The sequence below is a fragment of the Oncorhynchus kisutch genome, linkage group LG5 (assembly GCF_002021735.2).
Source record: "Oncorhynchus kisutch isolate 150728-3 linkage group LG5, Okis_V2, whole genome shotgun sequence".
In the NCBI taxonomy this organism is placed as follows: Eukaryota; Metazoa; Chordata; class Actinopteri; order Salmoniformes; family Salmonidae; genus Oncorhynchus; species Oncorhynchus kisutch.
In genome coordinates, this window is record NC_034178.2 from 68523898 (window position 1) to 68540260 (window position 16363).

Consider the following 16363-nt stretch of genomic DNA (forward strand, 5'->3'; position numbering starts at 1 on the left):
TCTTTAAATGATCCCTTCCTCTGGCTCCTGTGTAATTCTTTAAATGATCCCTTCCTCTGGCTCCTGTGTAATTCTTTAAATGATCCCTTCCTCTGGCTCCTGTGTAATTATTTAAATGATCCCTTCCTCTGGCTCCTGTGTAATTATTTAAATTATCCCTTCCTCTGGCTCCTGTGTAATTCTTTAAATGATCCCCTGACAGTCTAATGGTTCCTAATCAATACCGTTGGATCACTTTCCTGCTGCTTCCTTTTCATACTGGAACAAACAGCATAAACCCAGAATATATCATACACTACATGGCCAGAAGTATGTGGACACCCCTTCAAATTAGTGCATTCGGCTATTTCAGCCACACCCGTTGCTGACAGGTGTATAAAATCGAGCACACAGCCACACAATCTCCACAGACAAAAATTGGCAGTAGAATGGCCCGTGCTGAAGAGCTCAGTGACTTTCAACGTGGCACCGTCATAGGACAACAAGTCAGTTCGTCAACTCTCTGCCCCGCTACAGCTGCTCTGGTCAACTGTAAGTGCTGTTATTGTGAAGTGGAACCGTCTAGGAACAACAACGGCTCAGCCGCAAAGTTGTAGGCCAAAGTTGTAGGCCATACAAGCTCACAGAAAGGACCGCCGAGTTCTGAAGTAAAAAACTGTTTGTCCTCAGCTGCAACACTCACTACCGGTTCCAAACTGCCTCTGAAAGCAACTTCTGCGCAATAACTGTTAGTCGGGAGCTTCATGAAATGGGTGTTCCACATACTTTTACAGCATGTTGCATTCATGGTAAATGCTGCATACAGTAAGTCGGCTCAATCGGAAATGACCTTCACATTTTTATTGTGCAATCTGTTGCGCTTCAGCAATCCAGATGGACTTGAACCCTCAAATGTATTTAAACACACGTTTGCCAACTTCATATCCAATGTCTCAAAGTAGCAGAAAGGGATCAAATTTCAGCAATCTGACAGAATGGCTTAATTGTGTTTGATTTCTGTTCATCAGCTTTTCTCCCAGACGGCTTGCAGACAGCTAGGAGTTATAGCTCAGGCACCTGTAGGATTGTCAAACGTGTGCCTGCCGACAGCACTTACCTCTGAACAGTGTTGACAATCAATCTCTTTTGTGTTCACACAGCAAAGACCTTGGAGTCGTCAGCCGCTCAGCCATGTTAACATACTCCAAACCAGAAGGTGGCAGCAGCGTTGTTTGGCAATGCATGTCCATGTGTGTTACTTTATGGTCTAGTCAGTGTTAGCTAGCTAGATAGCTGCAGTAATGAGGCTATTGTTGTTCATCTCTTGTTGATACTAGCTGAAGGATAAATCACTAGCTAGCAAGATGACAAAGAAACAATTTCATTCGCTCTCCATAATCACATACAGCCCATAGATCCATTTTTTAGCTAGCTGGATAAAACTAGCAAATAAAGCAAAGAAATATACATTGTTTGTATGTGTGCCATTTTGTAGTTGATCAATTTTGCTCCAAATAGCAATTGTTTAAGAGATATATCAGTGAAGACAACCTCTTCCAGGGCAATAGGGGAACCATATTTATCTCAATACCTAGCCATGGGACGGAATAATCATATCTAAACCAATGGGGGGGTGAAATGCTAGAGCCAGGAAATACATTTGGTTTGGATAGGTCTTCTACATCTTCCGCTCTTTGTAAACGTATCCAGGGGATGTTTACCTTGCCATATTATTATTATTTTTTGTACCTTTATTTAACTAGGTAATGTTCTCCAGTTGCTTTGTGATTGGCTCAGTGTTCTGTCACTCATGGGAACAATACTTCACCACAAAATCTTTGTATTTATTTCACTAGGCAAGTCAGTTAAGAACAAATTCTTGTTTTCAATGATGGCCTAGGAACAGTGGGTTAAACTGCCTCTTCAGGGGCAGAACGACATAGTTGTACCTTGTCAGCTTGGGGGTTTGAACTTGCAACCTTCCGGTTACTAGTCCAACACTCTAACCACTAGGCTACCCTGCCGTCCCATATACACTGAGTGTACAAAACATTAAGGACCACTGTGAAATATATTTTCCATAACCAAACATAGTATTTCAGATGTTTGAAGCTGGTGTCCAAAAACCAAAAGTAAAAGACGCGAAAACCAAACTTAAGACCGGAAGCATAGAAATAGTCCAGTGAGCACTTTCAGTGTCTTTGAACTAGGTAGTAGGTGCCAGGCGCACCGCTTTGTGTCAAGAACAGCAATGCTGCAGGGGTTTCATGCAAAATAGTTTCCCATGTGCATCAAGAATGGTCCACCACCCAAAGGACATCATTCCAACTTTACACAACTGTGTCAAGCATAGAATGCCATTGTATCAAATCAAATGTATTTGTCACATACACATTGTTATCAGATGTTAATGCGAGTGTTGGTGTAGCAAAATGCTTGTGGCGCAGTGCAAGCATTTTGTATGCTGTAGGGTTAAGATTTCCCTTCACTGGAACTATGAAAAACAGCCCCAGACCATTATTCCTTCTCCACCAAACTTTACAGTTGGCACTATGCATTCGGGCGGGTAGCGTTCTCCTGGCATCCGCCAAACCCAGATTCATCTGTCGGACTGCTAGACTTTCAAGCGTGATTCGTCACTTGAGAGAATGCGTTTCCACTGCTCCAGAGTCCAACTACACCACTCCAGCCGACGCTTGGCATTAAACATGGTGATCTTAGGCTTGTGTGCGGCTGCTTGGCCATGGAAACCCATTTCATGAAGCTCCTGACTAAGTGTTAATGTGCTGACATTGCTTCCAAAGGCAGTTTGGAACTCGGTAGTGAGTGTTGCAACCGAGGACAGGCGGTTTTTAGTGACTTCACCACTTCACCAAAAGTCTTACACATTTCTATTGGATTTCTTGTTGGAACTATTTTGGAATTGTTTGGAACTTTATTGGGAATTCTTTTAGAATTGTTGGAACTTTATTGGGAATTCTTTGGAAATGTTTGAACTTTATTGGGAATTCCAATCCAATAGTACTAGGATTCTGATCCCTCTCTCTCTCTCTCTCTCTCCCTCTCTCTCTCTTTCTCTGTGTGTTATGCGTCAAACAGCAGTGCTTCCTGTAAGTGTATGGTGTAACTCTGCCTTGACACAGTGACCTGTGGCTGGGCTCTCAGGGAGTATTCTGTGTCGTTCCCCTCATAGAACCATCACTGATCTCCTCCTCTCTGAACTCCCTCTGTATCTCCTCTTCTTCTCTATGGACGTGCAACTGCACTATAAAGGGAAGGACTAACCCTGGGCAGGGCATCTTAACATCCCTGACACTCCCGGATCACTGACCACAGATGTGGGATGAGAGAAGAGATGATGTGAGAGAATGAGAGAAGATAAGAACTACATTTGATCTGATCGTTACCATTCGTTGTGTTCTTCGTTCCTTCAAGAAAACAGAAACTTCTAATCTTGTTTGGGGACAGCGAGTTCATGAGTTGTTGATTGAGCTTGTGATTCGGTGTTCCTTTCTTTTTCTGACTATGCGTCATCAACAGTCAGACCCATCACAGCACCAGTTTACCTGATTCAGTTGGACGTGGCTTTGGGCTCTTGTTTGGACTTTCAGTACGGCTCAGCTCTCTTCTTCTCTTTATATTTTCCCGACATTTTGAATCGTCACACTTGGTCTGCTTCTATTTGTCTATGCCTGATTACAGACCAGTTTCTTCCAGACTGACCCAGCCAAGCCGCCACCATGCCCGTCCGCATCATGTGCAGCATCTCCTTCTCGGCCGACGACGAGCCCAGAGGACTGGGAAAAGATGGCTTCGACGACCGCTACCGCAAGGGGATCAAATCCGGTGATGGCAGCGGTCGGGGGGATTACCGGGAGGACGGATGTGATGAATTGGACGTGTATGACGAAGATGAAGATGACGCCAGCCAGTTAGACAGCCTCGCAGAGTTCTTCGACGGCTGCTCGCTCCACGGCGCCAACCACATCTTCGCAGAAGACAAGAAGTTCAGCGTGCGTCAGGGCCTCTGGGCCATCGTCTTCCTGTTAGCTCTCTCTGCTTTCCTCCTCCAGGTGTTCGACCGTGTCGTCTACTACCTGTCCTACGATCACGTCACAATGCTGGACGAGAGAAATGCCCCAAACTTGACCTTCCCGGCCGTAACCTTCTGCAACTACAACTACTTCCGCCGCTCCCAGATCAGTTATAGTGACCTGCTGTTCATGGGCCAGCTGCTGGGGTATGAAGACAACATGGCCCCTGGGATCCCCCTGGCCCCCGAGCCCGACCGCCAGGGATCCAGGTTCAGCCTCGATGAGTTCCACAACCGTACCAGACACCGTATAGAAGATATGCTGCTGGAGTGCAACTTCAGAGGGAAAGAGTGTGGCCCGGAGGCCTTCAGAGAGGTACAGTAGCCGGTTAGTGATTATTAGTATTGCCTCTGATGATAAAAGTGATAATAGAATAACTTCGGAGGGATAGAGTGTGGTCCCGAAGCCTTCCAAGACTACTACTACTACTAGCTACTGATGTAATCTAGCTGTCTCCGTGCCTTTCTTGCACATTACAGTGCTTCCACTTTTTCCTTAATATTGCAACACTGGGAAATCCATTGCAATTGAAAGGAATTGTTGTGTAGCGTAGTCAGTGAAAGTAAATGGATAGAGATGTATTGATATTTGGGCTTTTGACTGCACTTTGCCATTGTCCCCTTGACTGTTACCTCTAGATAAAACATGGTTTGCATGCTGAATGGCAGGCTGTTATTTGTGGACAATGCTCTGCCACATCAGCATATTGATTTCACTATAACCTTTGCACAGTATATCGCTCTGACTACGAATGACTGAATTTCATCAGTATCATGTTTATGCATCAGGCAATAATGACAGTGTTCTGTTTTTACCCGGCCTGACAGGAATGTGATATCTTTATTTGAAATCCCTCGATATCACCTGTTGACAGTTTTGACAGCATTTCTTGGAGTCGCTTTCAAGATTCCCTGAAATCACTTCTGCAGCACATCTCAATCCATGACCAGTCTTCTCCTTCCTAACACCCTGACCCTAACAATAACCCTGACCCTGACCCTAACCCTGACCCTAACCCTAACCCTAACCCTGACCCTGACCCTAACCCTGACCCTAACCCTGACCCTAACCCTGACCCTGACCCTGACCCTAACCCTGACCCTAACCCTGACCTGGCCCTAACCCTACCCTAACCCTGACCCTAACCCCGACCCTAACCCTGACCCTGACCCTAACCCTGACCCTAACCCTGACCCTAACCCCGACCCTAACCCTGACCCTGACCCTAACCCTGACCCTAACCCTGACCCATCCACCTCCTAGAGGCATAGATAATAGGAATAGATTTATCATATTGTCTATATAATATAAAATGTAGACATAGATTATACTTGACTGGGTCCTGTTATCCTTAAAATAATACTGATAATCATCTGTACTTTCAAACCAACAACCTCAACCCTTATCACAGATATTAGAGAATAAACAGAAGACCATGCACCTCCGCCAGCACAGCCTCGTTTTAACTGGAAAAATCGTTATTAATGGGTAGTTAATGTACAATATCGGCAGCTGTTTTCTGAGAACCAAAGATAACCTGATAACTGCTTTCCTAAGAAATAACTATCAATTTTTTGCTGAAGGAGAACAGAGAGAGTCATATTCACATTAAGTGTGTGAAATGGAAGAAAAGTCCAGGGCCAAGCACTCAAGTGGGTGGCTTGCACCTTCATCACGGTATCCATGGTGACCCATTTTTCCTCTCAGAGACACAAGGTAAAGTTGCATCGATTCCCTATATTCATGCTGTGTTGTATAGGACTCTATTTTTTAATAAACCAAAACATTTGGAACACATGCTCTGTCCATGACATAGCCTGACATAGGATGCCTTATTGGTACCGAACGGCAAGCGGTACTGGAGCGCCAAGTCGAGGTCCAAAAGGCTTCTTAACAGCTTCTACCCCCAAGCCATAAGACTCCTGAACAGCTAATCAAAGGGCTACCCAGACCCCTCTTTTACACTGCTGCTACTCTGTGTTTATTATCTATACATAGTCACTTTAACTCTACCTACATGTACATATTACCTCAATTACCTCAACTAAACGGTGCCCCCGCACATTGACTCTGTACCGGTACCCCCTGTATATAGCCTCCACATTGACTCTGTACCTGTACCCCCTGTATATAGCCTCCACATTGACTCTGTACCGGTACCCCCTGTATATAGCCTCCACATTGACTCTGTACCGGTACCCCCTGTATATAGCCTCCACATTGACTCTGTACCGGTACCCCCTGTATATAGCCTCCACATGGACTCTGTACCGGTACCCCCTGTATATAGCCTCCACATTGACTCTGTACCGGTACCCCCTGTATATAGCCTCCACATTGACTCTGTACCGGTACCCCCTGTATATAGCCTCCACATTGACTCTGTACCGGTACCCCCTGTATATAGCCTCCACATGGACTCTGTACCGGTACCCCCCTGTTTATAGCCTCACTTGTCTACACTTACAGCCTCTGTGACAAATACAATTTGATGTCACTTGTTAAATCCACTTCAATCAGTGTAGATGAAGGGGAGGAGACCGGATTTGTAAGTCTTGAGACAATCGAGAATTGCTGAACCTGGCGTTTAGGCTGTATAATGCTAGTGCGGTTGTTTTTACATGAAGAAATGGCAAACTAACGTGACTTTGACACTTGCGCCTACTTACAGCCAGCCGAAAATAGAGGCCGGAATTTCCTGCGTGAACCAGTGCAGCCTTGTGTTTTTATTTTGAACAATTGACTCAGTTTTTTGTTTGTTACACACAATTGGATCAGAGCACTGTAGTACAAAACATATATTTATAAACAGAGGAGTTTAAAGTAGGGTAGCAGTGTTATTGGTGTTAAGGTATATCAACATATCCTGTCAGGGATGTCTTCATAATACTACCCCTCCTCCGCTGAGTGGTTAGGTCCACTGGGACTAACAACACCTCCGGTGATGTATGTATCCCTCCGCTGAGTGGTTAGATCCACTGGGACATATAAAGCCCCTGGAAATGGAAGATAAACACAACCATCAGTGAAATAAACACCAGGCTGGAGTTGGCGGTTAAAATCCCTAGTGGGAGAGAGACTTAGAAAACCCCAAAGATAATACATAATGTATTTATCCACACACCTCTCCCCTGTCAGTGTGTACAACCAATAGGGAGCATTTATCTGGAGTCATTTGGTCATTGGAACCAATAGAAGAGATGATGAGACAAAATTATTCCACTCTTTATTATCATAAGCTTTGTGTTGGTGGAGAAGGAAAGTGTGTGTGTGTGTGTGTGTGTGTGTGTGTGTGTGTTGGTGTTTACCCTGTCTTGGCTAACCCAAGGGGGTGTGTGTGTTGGTGTTTACCCTGTCTTGGCTAACCCAAGGGGGTGTGTGTGTTGGTGTTTACCCTGTCTTGGCTAACCCAAGGGGGTGTGTGTGTTGGTGTTTACCCTGTCTTGGCTAACCCAAGGGGGTGTGTGTGTTGGTGTTTACCCTGTCTTGGCTAACCCAAGGGGGTGCGTGTGTTGGTGTTTACCCTGTCTTGGCTAACCCAAGGGGGTGCGTGTGTTGGTGTTTACCCTGGTACTACACAGTTGATTCAAATAATCAAAGCTTAATGATTAGTTGATTATTTTAATCAGCTGTGGACTGCTAGAGCAACAACAAAACACGCTCACCCCTTGGGGTCCACAGGCCTGAGTTTGGGAAACACTGCTCTAAGCATTGCCCTGGGTCTGTATCAAATTATCTTCACTAATTTCCCCTGCAGTAAATAGATAGGTGTCCTGTCCAGAGCAGAGCTATAGAAAGGTGCCTTCAACAGGGCTAGTTGGACACACACACACACACACACAGACAGAGGGCTCAGCTTACAGCATTCTGTCCCAGGGCAGCAGAATATGATCAGGCCTGGAGCACTGGAAGGACCAGAAGGAAGGATGGGGAGGCAGCAGCTACATCCTGACTCTATCCATTAGTCCCGGATCCCTTTACATCCCAACTCAGCATCACCGTCACCGCATGAGCACTTAGGTTTCAACCTTCTGCTGTCTCCTGGAGAACATAGAGCTGAACTCCTGCTGTCTCCTCGAGAACAGAGCTGAACTCCTGCTGTCTCCTGGAGAACATAGAGCTGAACTCCCGCTGTCTCCTCGAGAACATAGAGCTGAACTCCTGCTGTCTCCTCGAGAACATAGAGCTGAACTCCCGCTGTCTCCTGGAGAACATAGAGCTGAACTCCCGCTGTCTCCTCGAGAACATAGAGCTGAACTCCTGCTGTCTCCTCGAGAACATAGAGCTGAACTCCTGCTGTCTCCTTGAGAACATAGAGCTGAACTCCTGCTGTCTCCACGAGAACATAGAGCTGAACTCCTGCTGTCTCCTCGAGAACATAGAGCTGAACTCCTGCTGTCTCCTGGAGAACATAGAGCTGAACTCCTGCTGTCTCCTTGAGAACATAGAGCTGAACTCCTGCTGTCTCCTGGAGAACATAGAGCTGAACTCCTGCTGTCTCCTGGAGAACATAGAGCTGAACTCCTGCTGTCTCCTCAAGAACATAGAGCTGAACTCCTGCTGTCTCCTGGAGAACATAGAGCTGAACTCCTGCTGTCTCCTGGAGAACATAGAGCTGAACTCCTGCTGTCTCCTGGAGAACATAGAGCTGAACTCCTGCTGTCTCCTGGAGAACATAGAGCTGAACTCCTGCTGTCTCCTCGAGAACATAGAGCTGAACTCCTGTTGTCTCCTCGAGAACATAGATTCTGCTGTTTGTATAGTATAGATTGCCTATTTGTCCTTCACTCTACTAGTGGATATTTGTAATCTGTGTGTGTGTGTGTGTGTGTGTGTGTGTGTGTGTGTGTGTGTGTGTGTGTGTGTGTGTGTGTGTGTGTGTGTGTGTGTGTGTGTGTGTGTGTGTGTGTGTGTGTGTGTGTGTGCATGCGTGTGTGCATGCGTGTGTGTGTGTGCGCATGCGTGTGTGTGTATGTTTGTGTGGGTGTATAGATTGCCTATTTGACCTTGACTCAACTAGTAGTTCTGTAACCTGAGTGTGGCTTGGCTATGGGTAGTTGGATTAGAGCAGCCAGATACTGAAGCTGTGGCCCCAGGGGGCACCAAGTGGCTGACAACAACACAGACACATCAAATATTAAACAGAGTGAGAAACAGATGTCCTGCCTTCTGATTTCCCTTTGCCTCCTCAGGAACGAATTGCAAAAATCGCTGAAGTTGGAGACTTTTATCTCCCTCACCAACTTCAAACATCAGCTATCTGAGCAGCTAACCGATCGCTGCACATAGTCTATCGGTAAATAGCCCACCCTTTTTCACCTACCTCATCCCCATACTGTTTTTATTTATTTACTTTTCTGCTCTTTTGCACACCAATATCTCTACCTGTACATGACCATCTGATCATTTATCACCCCAGTGTTAATCTGCAAAATTGTAATTATTTGCCTACCTCCTCATGCCTTTTGCACACATTGTATATAGACTCCCCCCTTTTTTTCTACTGTGTTATTGACTTGTTAATTGTTTACTCCATGTGTAACTCTGTGTTGTCTGTTCACACTGCTATGCTTTATCTTGGCCAGGTCGCAGTTGTAAATGAGAACTTGTTCTCAACTAGCCGACCTGGTTCAATAAAGGTGTTCTCAACTAGCCTACCTGGTTAAATAAAGGTGTTCTCAACTAGCCTACCTGGTTAAATAAAGGTGTTCTCAACTAGCCTACCTGGTTAAATAAAGGTGTTCTCAACTAGCCTACCTGGTTAAATAAAGGTGTTCTCAACTAGCCTACCTGGTTAAATAAAGGTGTTCTCAACTAGCCTACCTGGTTCAATAAAGGTGAAAAAAAAAAAAAGCCTCAATAGCATGGGATCCTTCTGTTCACCATTCTATGGACCATATTGATTGATTGATTGATTGATTGATTGAAGGAAGGACAGGCTACTCAAACTGGAGACGACATATCAGCGGTGACATATATACTGTTCTATATATACAGTTCTATATACGGTTCTATATATACGGTTCTATATATATGGTTCTATATATACGGTTCTATATAATGTTCTATATATACGGTTCTATATAATGTTCTATATATACGGTTCTATATATACTGTTCTATATATACGGTTCTATATATACTGTTCTATATATACAGTTCTATATACGGTTCTATATATACAGTTCTATATATACGGTTCTATATATACAGTTCTATATAATGTTCTATATATACGGTTCTATATATACAGTTCTATATAATGTTCTATATATACTGTTCTATATATACAGTTCTATATACGGTTCTATATATACAGTTCTATATATACAGTTCTATATATACAGTTCTATATAATGTTCTATATATACGGTTCTATATACAGTTCTATATATACAGTTCTATATACGGTTCTATATATACAGTTCTATATAATGTTCTATATATACTGTTCTATATATACAGTTCTATATAATGTTCTATATATACGGTTCTATATATACAGTTCTATATAATGTTCTATATATACGGTTCTATATATACGGTTCTATATTGAAGTGTTATCTCTACAAGCCACTATGTATCCCATGCAGGGTTGGGTAGGTTACGTTCTTAATGTAAATCCCTTACAGTTACTAGTTACCTACTAGTTGTAATCAAGTAACGATTACATTAGAAGAAGACAAACAAGGAATATTACCGATTGATTGACATAAATCAATGTTAGAGTTTACATAGCTGGCCATTAGTGGATGATGTATTCTACTTTATGGGTTATGTAGACTTTTAACTCATTACTTTCTACTTCAATACAGATAATTAAATGATTAGGCTTCATATTAAAAACCAAATCTGTCAGATTTCCAGTCATTCCAAATAATTAAATACCCCTTGATCTTCAAGAATAGGACTTGGAAATATTGAAATATAGATAGATTAGTCTAATTGTTTTACCTAAAAATAACCAGAAAAATAAGGACGTATTGACCTACTCTGTTGTTTATGTTGAAGTCATGGACGACTGATTGGGCTCACTGCTTCGAAACATGGTTGAAATATCAATGCTGCTCTCATGGAATGGCATACTTTGAGCACTACTGAAAAGTGCTAGTTGCATGACTTGAATAATGAAGGCCACGTGCTGCATAGGCCTATTGTTTATGTTGCTGACACCATAGAATTAGGAATTACATTACTGACTGAATTTAATAGGATTCTCTATGGGTGCCATTTTGATGCTACCATAGGTCTATCAGAAGTGTGTGAGTTCAAGCATATGTCTAATAGGCCTTTGGAGTTTTTGGGTGAATCAGCACTAATTAGATTGAGCAATAAAATCCTTACTCGTGGTCTTCTTTAAATGAACCTCTTTTTGACTGTATCTGCGGAGCACAATACTATGGAGGAGTTTTGAAGTGGGGAACTCCCTGAAACTCTGATTCTATAGAGACTGAGATCCACACTATGTCTATGCAGCTGTTGCAAGAGAGCATTTTTCATTGGCTGTCTGCTGGTTGCATAAACAAAGATTGACAGGCAGCTTTGCTTAATAAACTTCTTCAATTCAATTCATTTTCAATTTAAAAGTATTCCAAGAAGTAATCATAGCATTTTTTAAAAAGTAAATCTAATCTGATTACAATATTTTAGCTAGTAACATAGCAGATTACAGTTACAGTTTATTGTAATCAGTTACATGTCATCCCCAACTCCCCAACCTTGAGTGGTGAAACTGAGCATTTCAGTTTGGATTCTATTGCTTCAATACAATACCTCCCAAACTCTCAATTCTAAAGTCAAACTCTAAAGTCTAAAGTCAAACTCTAAAGTCTAAAGTCTAAATTCTAAAGTCTAAATTCTAAAGTCTAAATTCTAAAGTCTAAAATCTAAATTCTAAAGTCTGAACTCTAAAGTCTGAACTCTAAATTCTAAAGTCTGAACTATAAACTCTAAAGTCTAAATTCTAATCTGTAAACTCTAAAGTCTAAATTCTAAACTGTAAAGTCTAAAGTCTAAACTCTAAATTCTAAAGTCTATATTCTAAACTCTAAAGTCTAAATTCTATACTCTAAAGTCTAAAGTCTAAACTCTAAACTCTAAATTCTAAAGTCTATATTCTAAACTCTAAAGTCTAAATTCTATACTCTAAACTCTAAAGTCTAAATTCTATACTCTAAACTCTAAAGACTGAACTCTAAAGTTTTCGCAGACATCCGAGTCCTTGCGCTGTATTAAATCATGGTTGTAATGACGTCAATTCAACCAGTGTTGAAATGACGTTAAATGGCAGTCAGGCTAGGATGTGTCTCTGGAGAAAGGAGGTGTGCTATATAGGGAATATGGTGTCATTTGAGGCTGGTCTATTGATTGAATTCAGTCTTCAGTCATCACTGGCTGCTTTCTCCCCAGGACTCGACAGAGGTCACTGTAGTCCCCATGGAGAGACTGAGGTACGATGCGTCTGGCCTTCCAATGATCTGAAATGTTAGAGCACAGCCTGGAGCAGTTACACATTCTGGTTTCTAGACTGGTGATTACTGTTGTAAATCAATTCAAAGTTTACAAATGGATTATATTTGTTTTAATTGCTCACCTATTCAGAGTTGGTAAGTTGAACAAAATGTTGTCTGAAGCTATGGATCTTTGGAATAAATTTGGCCCTGATAGCAATTTGTATGTATGATCTCTTTGTAATAATTAGTCAAATCTTTCAAATCTTTGGTAAGACAGGCAGTAGAATTGACTGTGACAGCTGTCACACTTGTCATGTCTCTAGTTCACCACTAGAGGACACTGTTTTATAAGTAAAGATTTAGCTCTTTGGTACAATGCCTTATTCCTTATGGAAGGAATCACTATTTCTACCCTGTTGCCCCTCTTAAATGTGTATTGAATAGTTTACAATTATATTGGTTAACATCAAGATGTGAACCAGTGACAATATCAAAAGTTGGTCTAAGATTAGGCTGTCCGTGAACTTATATCCGTTTCCAATCTTCAGAGTTCCTGAATGTTTAGGAAAACTATTTAGATTTCAATCAGATAGCATGTTTTCTAAAGCAGGAGTGACTCGTGTCTTACAACCCCTGGTCAAACAGAGAGTAAACAACACACACACACACACACACACACACACACACACACACACACACACCTCACACACACACACACACACACACACACACACACACACACACACACACACACACACACACACACACACACACACACACACACACACACACACACATAATCAATAGAGGAGTCTTAAGGCCTCTTGTCTTTGTCCCGCAGGGTCTCTGTCTCCCGTGGTTACAGGATGTTCGTCACTCATGCTCCGATGATTAACTGACGTTTTCAGAAACACCCCTTTAATCAACTCACACATCGCTCTTCCTGTCGAGAGATTACAAACATGAACACACACACACACCTCACACACACACACACCTCACACACTCACACACACACACACCTCACACACACACACCTCACACACACACACACCTCACACATACACACACACACACCTCACACACACACACACCTCACACACACACACACCTCACACACTCACACACACACACACACACCTCACACACTCACACACACCTCACACACACACAACTCACACACACACACACACACCTCACACACACACACACCTCACACACACACACCTCACACACACACACACACCTCACACACACACACACACACACACACACACACACCTCACACACACACACCTCACACACACACACACACACCTCACACATTACTCAGGGTAGCCTATCGAAAACCCTCATCATGTAAACTGTCTTTTCACAGTCCCAGTATCGAGAACAAATTCAAGAAAGCGTACAGTTTTATATAGAGACATTATTGCATGGAACTCCGTTCCATCTCACATTGCTCAAATAAGAAACCTGGTTTCAGAAAACAGATAAAGCAACACAACGCCTCTCCCCTATTTGACCTGGATCGTTTGTTTGTATGCATTGATATGTAGGCCTTTTTAAAGATGTAGTTCTGTCTTCATCTGTTCTTGTCTATTGATGTTCTGTATTATGTTTCATGTTTTGTGTTGGACCCCGGGAAGAGTAGCTGCTGCTTTTGTAACAGCTAATGGGGATCCTGATAAAATACCTTTATACCTAATCATGAGACCAAGAGGATATTAACCACAGGTCATTATTATCACCCCCAATGCCACCCTCACACACACACACACACATACACACGCACACACACACACACACACACACACACACACACGCACGCACACACACGCACGCACACATACACACGCACACGCACGCACACATGCACACACACGCACACGCACACACACACGCGCACACACACACGCACACATACACACGCACACACACACACGCTCACACACACGCACACACACACACACACACACACACAATAAACCCCTTTAGCTTCAATACATTACTAATACATCCTGACACAAACACTAATTAGTTATTAAACTAGTCAAATTAATTAGCTCATCCCACGCCTGTCTCCTCTTTGTTCAGATGAATGGTGAGTCATAATGGTATAATGAGAAGAAATCCAACTGTATTGGCTCATTTATAACCGAATAAGACACATGACTAGTGTCAGAGAAGATGCCAACAGCCACTTATCAGCCAGCTTGTTAAGCTTCCAGTTATTATCTAGTGTTATATTGGGACCATGGTACTGTTATCCTGAGAGAGACTGGTGTGTTATAATGGGACCATCGTACTGTTATACTGAGACAGACTGGTGTGTTATAATGGGACCATCGTACTGTTATACTGAGACAGACTGGTATGTTATAATGGGACCATCGTACTGTTATACTGAGACAGACTGGTGTTATAATGGGACCATCGTACTGTTATACTGAGACAGACTGGTGTGTTATATTGGGACCATCGTACTGTTATACTGAGAGAGACTGGTGTGTTATAATGGGACCATCGTACTGTTATACTGAGAGAGACTGGTGTGTTATAATGGGTCCATCGTACTGTTACACTGAGACAGACTGAAATGCACGTACCACGACCGGCCGACAAAAATTCATCTTTCAATCACCCATGTAGGTATAACCAATGAGGAGATGGCACGTGGGTTCCTGCTTCTATAAACCAATGAGGAGATGGGAGAGGCAGGACTTGCACCGTGTTCAGCGTCACAAATAGAACTGACTTCTATTTTAGGGCTTGTCAACCCAGACACTCATTGGCGCGAGAGAGAAGTGTGGGTGCAATGATTGAATCACATGTATGTTTGTGTACATTTATTTTGTAATGCTCGCGCACGCAACGTGAGCAGTCTGGTCAGCATGTAAGAATTGCTCAGATTAAGTGGCTCAGGGCCTCTAAGTTTCAATTGGCTTCTTGATTATTCTGTATTTTCTGTGTTTCTGTTCTGAAAATGGATTCTAATCTTAATACTACATTTGACAACCCAAAAAATGTTTTATTCATACGAAATAACTTTCCAAAACACCCAAAGTCACTTTACATAATACATTCATCAGTATATATTCTGTGTGCCTGTATTGTTGTAGAAGGGGTTTGCCACCCCTCTGTGTCATTTTTGGTGCGTGGGTGCATATATATGTGTGTGTGTGTGTGTGTCTTGGTCTATGTATTTCTGTACTGCAGATGTACTGTAGATGTCTGGCTCTGTCTCCCTGGTTTACGGTAACTCTACTCTGAGACGTCATGCCTGGCTCTGTCTCCCTGGTTTACGATAACTCTACTCTGAGACGTCATGCCTGGCTCTGTCTCCCTGGTTTACGGTAACTCTACTCTGAGACGTCATGCCTGGCTCTGTCTCCCTGGTTTACAGTAACTCTACTCTGAGACGTCATGCCTGGCTCTGTCTCCCTGGTTTACGGTAACTCTACTCTGAGACGTCATGCCTGGCTCTGTCTCCCTGGTTTACGGTAACTCTACTCTGAGACGTCATGCCTGGCTCTGTCTCCCTGGTTTATGGTAACTCTACTCTGAGAAGTCATGCCTGGCTCTGTCTCCCTGGTTTACGGTAATTCTAGTTGAGAGAGAGAGAGAGAGAGAGAGGGAGAGAGAGAGAGAGAGAGAGGTAGAGAGAGAGAGAGAGAGAGAGAGAGAGAGAGGTAGAGAGAGAGAGAGAGAGGTAGAGAGAGAGAGAGAGAGAGAGAGAGAGAGAGAGGGAGAGAGAGAGAGAGAGAGAGAGAGAGGTAGAGAGAGAGAGGTAGAGAGAGAGAGAGAGAGAGAGAGAGCATCAGAGACACCATCACA

The 16363-nt window shown here is 43.0% G+C and overlaps 1 protein-coding gene across 2 annotated transcripts in view; it reads left to right on the top strand.

Moving 5' to 3' along the window:
- The window catches only part of LOC109879093 (acid-sensing ion channel 1), a 345520-nt gene that overhangs the window by 245679 nt on the left and 83478 nt on the right, over positions 1-16363 (top strand). The window contains exon 1 of one of the 2 annotated variants that reach the window (XM_031825721.1): positions 3207-4388. The exons of the other annotated variant lie outside the window; for it this stretch is intronic. Coding sequence (XP_031681581.1) covers positions 3720-4388 — 669 coding nt within the window. The 5' untranslated portion in view covers positions 3207-3719. Of the gene's footprint in view, positions 1-3206; positions 4389-16363 lie in introns of those variants that run through there. 2 annotated transcript variants of the gene reach the window in all.